This window comes from Aulonocara stuartgranti, assembly GCF_965226115.1.
Source record: "Aulonocara stuartgranti genome assembly, chromosome: 9".
NCBI classification, from domain to species: Eukaryota; Metazoa; Chordata; class Actinopteri; order Cichliformes; family Cichlidae; genus Aulonocara; species Aulonocara stuartgranti.
In genome coordinates this window covers 31,571,863-31,580,652 of record NC_138960.1, presented here as the reverse complement: position 1 = coordinate 31,580,652, position 8,790 = coordinate 31,571,863, and the positions used below count along the sequence as shown (strand labels likewise).

At 40.7% G+C, this 8,790-nt stretch overlaps 1 protein-coding gene across 5 annotated transcripts in view; it reads right to left on the bottom strand.

Moving 5' to 3' along the window:
- Window positions 1-266: 266 nt before the first annotated feature.
- Window positions 267-8,790, bottom strand: part of LOC309713791 (uncharacterized protein) — a 29,483-nt gene continuing 20,959 nt past the window's right edge. For 3 of the 5 annotated variants that reach the window (XM_082545644.1, XM_082545645.1, XM_082545642.1), the window contains 3 exons: window positions 7,406-8,002; window positions 4,021-4,590; window positions 267-3,468 (listed from right to left, as the gene is read on the bottom strand). In XM_082545644.1, the coding sequence (XP_082401770.1) occupies window positions 3,262-3,468; window positions 4,021-4,590; window positions 7,406-8,002 (1,374 nt within the window). In that variant the 3' untranslated portion in view covers window positions 267-3,261. The remainder of the gene's footprint in view (window positions 3,469-4,020; window positions 4,591-7,405; window positions 8,003-8,790) is intronic. The other 2 variants (XM_082545643.1, XM_082545646.1) reach the window with 2 other exon arrangements.

Sequence of the window (8,790 nt, the reverse complement as noted above, 5' to 3'; positions counted from 1 at the left end):
AACACAAAATCATAAGTTTTAATACCTACAGCAAGTTTAGAAAAAATAAAAGATTTTAAAGATCTTTCAAACTTTTTTCTCAAATGTAAAACAGCAGATGGAACTTACATGCGTCTTTTATGGGATTGTCTAAAAATATCTAAATTCTGGCTCTGCATCAACAAGGAAATGAACTTGATACTAAACTGTAAGATCTGTAAAGATCCGGGTCAATTCTTACCACAGTTGCTGCCTCTGAATAAAAATCTGGACAAAAGAGATCCACATTATTAAATAAGCTTACGTTTAATGTCAGGAGATGTGTTATTGAACTGGATTACGGAGCAGCCCCCCTACTGTAACTCAGTGTTACAAGGAAATTTTTCATAACTTTCAGGTCAGATTTTTAATAAGCTGCAGGAACCCTGTTCAGTGTGAGTGGAGAGCAGCCAAGTCTCCTCCTCTGATAAACCTCCATCTGTGCCACTGAAAATAGTTCATCTGACTGACTGTAAACATGTTTCCATTTGTCACTTCAGCCTTTACTCTGAAATACAGGAAATGAAATCACAGCTCAAACTTCTTCATCCAACTGCTGGAACATAGCGAACCACTCGACATGAACACTGAAGCAGAACAGTTTAGAAACCTTAAAATGAGACTAGGGAACCATTTTCATTCATAGTTGCCTCATCAGATCTTTATAGGAGATTCACTCTGAACTCTGTGGAGTCTGATCTCAAGGGTTTTGAGTCTGACACTGAAACCAGAGGATCTTTCTGTCTCTTTAGATTCACTGTGATCCAGTGATGGAAGTGATTTCAGCCCTGAGTGATCACGCTGATGTTTGCACAGAGCAGACAATGAGGTGAATGTTTGGCACATTGGTAACAGTGAAACAGTTTTTTAGTAACGTGGGATCGTTTGTGTTCGGAGTATGAACTGAGATTCCTGAAGCTCTTGTCACACTGGTCACAGCTGTAGTTTCCTTCCATGTGTGTACGTTCATGATAGTTACGATTAGCTGATTGTGAGAAGCTTTTGTCACAGTATCTGCACTTGTATGGTTTCTCTCCTGTGTGGACTTGTGTGTTTTAAGCCCACTTGCAGTAATGAAAGATGACCCACACTGATCACAGATGTGCTTTTTTGTCCCACTGTGAATGAGTTCATGTCGTTTTAATCCACTTGATGTGGTGAAGCTTCTCCCACATTCTTTGCAGTATTTCAGTTCTTCTCCAGTGTGTCTACGTTGATGTGTTTTTAAGGTGTATTGGTGCCCCTCAGGGGTGTGTCCTGAGCCCTCTGCTATACACCCTCTTCACCCATGACTGTATTTCCTCCTGCGCGTCCAATCTCATTGTTAAGTTTGCCGATGACACCACAGTGCTCGGACTTATATCCAACAACGATGAGACAAACTATAGGACAGAGGTGCAACAACTAGAGTCATGGTGCCACGACAATAACTTGGTCTTAAACACCAAAAAGACCAAGGAGATCATTGTAGATTTCCGGAGGAAGGGTCATAACAACCATCTGCCTCTCTTCATTGGCAGTGAGGCGGTGGAGAGGGTGAGCAGTTTTAAATTCTTGGGGGTAACTGTGACCGAGGACCTGTCCTGGGGCAACCATATCACCTTAGTTGCACGGAAGGCCCAACAGCGCCTCTACTACCTGAGGAGACTACGGAGCGCACACATTCCCAGATCTCTGATGTTGAACTTCTACAACTGTGCCATCAGCAGCGTCCTGACGCATGGATTTCTAGTGTGGCTCCCCAGCTGCACCAAGGCCAACCAGCAAGCACTCCAGCGGGTGGTGAAAGAAGCTGGCAGAATTATTGGAACAATTCTGCCAGAGATTAGTAATATCTTCCCCACTCGCTGTCTGAAGGTGCACAGTATCCTGCGGGACCAACATCACCCTGCGCGCCACCTTTTCCACCTGCTGCCCTCAGGGAGAAGGTACAGGTCTATACAGGCCAGAACATCCAGACTGGCCAACAGCCTGTATCCACAGGCTGTGAGGCTCCTGAATTCTGCCCCCCTCCCCTCTCTGCCCCCCTCTCACGGACAATAACCATATCCAACTTCTTAATAGCACTGAACTGGTTTGCATTGGTGCATTATATCTTTATTCTCTCTTCCCCCCCCCCTCCCCTTCTTTCTTAAATAGACAACCATCATATCTCACAGTACAATAATATTGAACGGGTTGCATTGTTGCATTTTGTCATGTTTCTCAGTTCTTTGTCTGAATGTCCTATGAACATTACCTGTCTTGTTCTCATGTTGTTGCTAAGGATTGTCTCATTGCACTGAAGTTACACTGGGTTAAATATTTACACTTGGGTTTTAACCCTTTAAGACCTACCATAGAACCAAGTCCGCCAGAGCTTATATTATATTTTTACATGCTGTGGAGCCATTTTTGGGAGCATTTCAAGTTGCTATATATCAATACAACCATTATAGCCCAGATTTTAATAATATATATTCATTAAGTGCATAGTAATTACATAAATTGCAAAAAAAGTGCAATAAACTACAAAAAAAATTGAAAATCGTTTTTGATTTTTTAACATATATTTGTAGTTAGAGAAATTTAAGAGGCTTATCCCTCAAAACTGTAAATACAAAAAAGTTGCACAAAATAGTTTCCCACCACAGGAAATTTATTTTGAGTGTCTTCATAGTTTTATTTTTGAAATACACCAATTTTTATACACTGCAGGAAAAACGAAAATAAATATTATAGTGCAAATTTGCAAAAAAGCAGCATATGCATCAAAATAAACTATTTCCAGCAGTGCAATATGAGTCCTAAGCATCCCAGAAACGACACAGAAAGTCATAAAGTCAAAGATAACTTTTAAAAAGAGCAGTATAGGCCCTGAGGCCCTGATCGCAAAAAAGACTACATTTCCGCGAAAATGACGTCACTTCCGGTTTCGGCCAGGTAATGGCGGAAATGCAAAAGTTCGCGCTGACGTCTATTCCAACGTAGGAAGTGTTTTGAACAGCTGATCGGACCGGCAAAGCGTGTTTCTGGAATATTATGTTTTTGTTCCTGCAAGCGCTTTTTATGCAGTTTTTGCTAAGCTTTATGTGGAAGGAAACCGTGACCTAGGACAAGCTGATGGCACAATATGTAAGTACAACTCCTCCGGTTTCATATGCAAAAAAAAATTTTGCGCTAGCTTACGTGGTTGCAGAGCTACTGGGATTTAAAAATAGTTACGCATAACAGAGCGTTCCCGCTCCGATCGGCTCTAAAGGGTTAAGGGGTTTTTTTTGTTTTTTTTTTACGGGTGTACGGAAGCCCCAAACGCAATTTCATTGTTCTTTGACAATGACAATAAATAAATACTTGACTACTTGACTTGACTTGACTGCAATTTTTTCCACAAAGGTCACAACGAAAGTCTTTCCCACCACCACAGTGATGACAGGGTTGAGAACTGGATCCATCTGTGTCGCTCTGCTTCTAAACAAAGACACGAAGACAGTGTAAGTCAGTCCTTCAACACTTTTATCCTGAACATCGCCTGAAATAAAGAGCAAATAAAAAACAAACAAAAATCATAACTGAAATGAAAATCTGAATAATAACTCAGAGCTGCTTTTTCATGTAGTAGAATTGACGAAACATCAGAATCAGTGAGCTGCAAGCCTTCAGCCCCGACCGTGTCCGTGCTGTCGGGTGAGAAAGGCGACATCTCACTGATTCTGATCTGCGGGTCGGCGCTTTGTGTTTACGTCTTTGTGCAGAATCCGTGTACCTGCTCTCATTTACTGTTTGGTGGTTGTCAAAATTTTGTGAGGTTTCACCTGAGATTCGGGCATGTCGAGCAAAATAAAATTATATTAGAAAAATCGATTCAGAATTTTAATGAATTGATGTCACGTTATCCAAGCCAGAATTGATTTTAATCAGTAAATTGATTATCAAAACCCACCCCTAGCTGAGACAGTTTAATGAGCATAATTGTTCCAAACAGTCAGGCTAAAATGACAAGTTAAAAATATAAATACATACCTCACAGTAACTGCACTTGGAGAGTCTCTTTCTGGTGTGGATCTGTTGGTGTACTCTCGGGTAATGTGGAGCTTTATAAGGTCTCTCCTCAGTGTGGGTAAACATGTGGCGTTGGAACTGTTTGTTGGTTATAAACTGTTTGCCACATTGATCACAGCAGTACACATCATGTCTGGTGTGAATGCGTAGGTGTGTATTTCGGTTCCCTAACCGGCTGAAGGTTTTCCCACAGATGTCACAGCTGTATGCCTTAATTCCAGAGTGGGTAACTAGATGACTCTGTAAGTGGCCACTTTGAGCAAAAGCTCTTCCACACTGATCACAGGTGTACGCTTTAACTCCACTGTGGATGAGTTGGTGGTTTTTTAGGGAATCCTTCCTGGAAAAAGACTTTCCACACAAGTCACAGCTGAACGGTCTCTCTCCAGTGTGGATGACCTGATGATGTTTCAGGTGACACTTGGAAATAAAACCCTTCCCACACTCATCACAGGTGTATGTTTTCTCTCCCTTTCTTCTGTGAGGTTTGTCGGCCTCCTGAGAGCGCTGACTTCTCGCTCCATGTTGGTCCTGCAGTGACAGAGATACAAACAGAGGCAGTGAGTGAAATGCAGTCGTAGAACAAACTCAACCTTCAAACTCCCTCCATTAACACTAGTTTTAAACCTGAAGGTGGAGTGTGGCACCAAACACCTTAAAGGCATCTTATCCCCACCTGCTGGTAGTTCTAACACATTACATCCAACCTGGTGTTAAAAATAATTCATGACTGTTCAAACACTCTAAAATAATCTTTTCCTTATTTTCCTTACTTTTACTCCCCACAGAAAAAAAGACTTTCTACTCATTATATTTTCAAAATAGACTTTTTACTTTTGGTTTCAAACTCAAACTGATTTGAGCCTGAAAATTAACACATGAAATAATCCTGATCGTGTACTAATCACCAGGGTATGAAACATAAAAAGAGATGAAAGAGGCAAAACTGTGAGTCATAGTCAGGAGTTAAAGTGAGACGTTGTTCTTCTTTCTTTTTTGCACAGCACCTGAACAAACAGGTAATTTCAAATGCAGCGTTTCTATCAACAAACATCAGCAAACACACAAACTGTTTGTGTGCAGTTTGTCTCACAGTGTGTTGCTGGCTAAAGGTCCAGCTGCTGTACATCACAGGGAGAGAAAAGAAAGAGAGCTAACTTCACTCAGAGATGGAGAAAGATAAGACACACAGGACAGGAGAGGAAGAAGAGAGGTTAGATTTAAAGGGAAGGACTGCTCAGTGGGATTTGATCAACTGGAGATTAAAGCTTACATGTAAGTCCTCATGTGTTGAAATCAGATATTGGGTCTGTACTAGAGATGGCACGATACCACTTTGTTATGTCCGATACCGATATCATAAATTTGGATATCTGTCGATATGAATCTGATATAGTGACAGGGGATTTCTTTAAATCACCCTGTAATTCTTCAGCTAAGACACCTGAGTTAGAAAACACAAAGACTGCAGTCGTATTTACACGCGTGGGCAGTCACTTCTGAGATCTGCGAATCTGCGATCTGCCTGCGTGGTACATTTATACATGTCTGTGTGTGTGTGTGTGTGTGTGTGTGTGTGTGTGTGTGTGTGTGTACAAAAATAACAACGTCACTCAGAGCAACAGAATCAGCACATACACACTTAAGATTATAGTTTCACTTCTGTAAAAAACATGCTCTGCAAACCTGCAGTTTCCTGTCTACACTTTGTACAGAGTGTACTAAAAGCAACGGGTTCTTTCCCTTTTCTACATTTGTACTCAAAAAACAGGAAATGGTTCAGTAGCTGGATAAATTCATCACAAGGTTATTGGGTGAAAAGTCACATTGACGTTTAGCACATTTCATGAAGCTGATCAAATTATATGAAAACAAACATCTCTTGACATATAGTGTGTTTTTAATCAATAAAGCTGTTTTTTTAAATATCTTGCTGCTTTTTGTATAAGTTCATGCTCAAGTAAAAACAACAAAAAAAAAAAAAAAAAAAAAAACTAAAGCTATTCTGTTATACCTGTATGCAAAAAATACACTGCACCCAAAATATTTCATAGTTCAGCAATACTGACCAATCTAATGAATGTAAACCTACTCCATCCTCCCTATTCTGGTATTTTAAAGAGTAAGCAACCTAACTAATAGGGCTCTAAAACTCCCAGCAAAAAAAAACAAAAACAAAAGGCAACCACCCACCCTCCACCTCATGATACTTGCAAGGAAATCAATTATTTTTCAAGAACATTTAAATAGATTCAACATCTTCAACAGATTTGCAGACTGCACAGATGGGACCTTCCCAAAGGAAAAAGTAGTATAGCTTACTAGGGTATATTAGACTTGATAGTTACTATATACAGTAATGAACTTCTATACATTTTACATCAGATTAAAACTTTGGGTGTAAGCTTCGTATAATTATTTATTAAAAGCTAGACATTTTAAATGAGAATATGAAAGAAAAATATGTCTTTGTGCCCCCTTTTCCCTGTTAATGCCCTATCGGCCCCCCTGGCTAAACTTTGCTAGATCAGCCCCTGCACAGTTACCAGCGTCAGCTACGTAGAAAAAGATCCTGGTGTAGAACGTAAATAAATTCTAACAACAGCTTATCAAGCTTAAACGTGCTGCAGTTGTTCAGCCGCTGGTTTCCTCTTTCTGGTGCGAAGTGGGCCAAAAACAAACAAGAGAGACGGACTCGCGACAGAAAAGCCGATCAGCTGATCATTAAGCAGTTTCATGATTGAAGTAGCAGCAGGAGAGGGAGGGAGAGAGAAGAGGCAGTCGCTCCATATATCGGTTGTTAAGCTTAACGCTGGAATGCTTTACAAACATTCAGAGATGAACTTACACACTTGCTTTACTTCTCTCGGGGAAAACTTCCTCGGAGATGAAATGCCGGATTGGTAGCAAGGCTCCAAATGCTCAAACAGACTGCAGACAGGTCCCGCACGCCACAACCACTTTATCACGTGATGCATACTGCTGCCACGTGCTACGGTTATGAGCCGAGTTACGCCATGTCGTAAGTTTTGTGAAGTGCTTTTTTGATATTTAATGGATCAGATTACATTTTTTATTTCTCTCCGATATCCGATCCAATAATTTACGTCAGTATAAGACAGATACATAATATCGGATTGGTCCATCTCTAGTCTGTACATATGATTTTATGTCTTTTTTTCAGATTATGAAACTTGCTGCAAAACAATCTGAGGCAGATTAACTGTGCCGCCTCAGATGCAGCCTTTTCATGCAGTAGAATTGTTAACATGCTAACACAGTTTAATGAGCAGAGTTGTTCCAAACAGTCAGGCTAAAATGACAAGATAAAAACATAAATACATACCTCACAGTAACTGCGCTTCGAGAGTCTCTTTCTGGTGTGGATCTGTTGGTGTCGTCTCAGGTAACGTGGAGCTTTAAAAGTCTTCTCACACAGGTCACATTTATGAGGTCTCTCCTCAGTGTGGGTAAACATGTGTTGTTGTAACTGCTGGTTTCTTGTAAAGTGTTTACCACACTGATCACAGCAGTACACATCATGTCCGGTGTGAATGCGTAGGTGTGTATTTCTGCTCACAATCAGGCTGAAAGTTTTTCCACAGATGTCACAGCTGTATGCTTTAATTCCAGAGTGGGTAACTAGATGAGCCTTTAAGTTGCTACTGTCAGTAAAAGCTCTGCCACACTGATCACAGGTGTACGCTTTAACTCCACTGTGGATGACTTGGTGTCTCTTTAGGGAATCCTTCCTGGGAAAAGTCTTTCCACACAAGTCACAGCTGTACGCTTTAACTCCAGTGTGGATGACCTGATGCTGCTTCAGTTTATCCTTCTCAGTAAAATCCTTCCCACAATCGTCACAGGTGTGTTTTTTCTCTCCCTTTCTTCTGTGAGGTTTGTCGGCCTCCTGAGAGCGCTGACTTCTCGGTCCACGTTGGTCCTGCAGTGACAGAGATACAAACAGAGGCAGTGAGTGAAATGCAGTCGTGGAACAAACTCAACCTTCAAACTCCCTCCATTAACACTAGTTTTAAACCTGAAGGTGGAGCGTGGCACCAAACACCTTAAAGGTCTCTTATCCCCACCTGCTGGTAGTTCTAACACATTACATCCAACCTGGTTTTAAAATAATTCATGACTGTTCAAACACTCTAGAATATTTTTGACTTTTTTTTTTTACTTTTACTCCTCAAACAAAAAGGACTTTCTACTCATTACATTTTCAAAACAGTCTTTTTTACTTTTGGTTTGAGAAATTTGAGGGGAGTTATTTCATCACTAAGGGCATCAAACATCAAACTGATTTGAGCCTGAAAAGTAACACATGAAAGACAATCCTGATCGTGTACTAATCACCAGGGTATGAAACAGAAAAAGAGATGAAAGAGGCAAAACTGTGAGTCATAGTCAGGAGTTAAAGTGAGACGTTGTTCTTCTTTCTTTTTTGCACAGCACCTGAACAAACAGGTAATTTCAAATGCAGCGTTTCTATCAACAAACATCAGCAAACACACAAACTGTTTGTGTGCAGTTTGTCTCACAGTGTGTTGCTGGCTAAAGGTCCAGCTGCTGCACATCACAGGGAGAGAAAAGAAAGAGAGCTAACTTCACTCAGAGATGGAGAAAGATAAGACACACAGGACAGGAGAGGAAGAAGAGAGGTTAGATTTAAAGGGAAGGACTGCTCAGTGGGATTTGATCAACTGGAAATTAAAGCTTACATGTAAG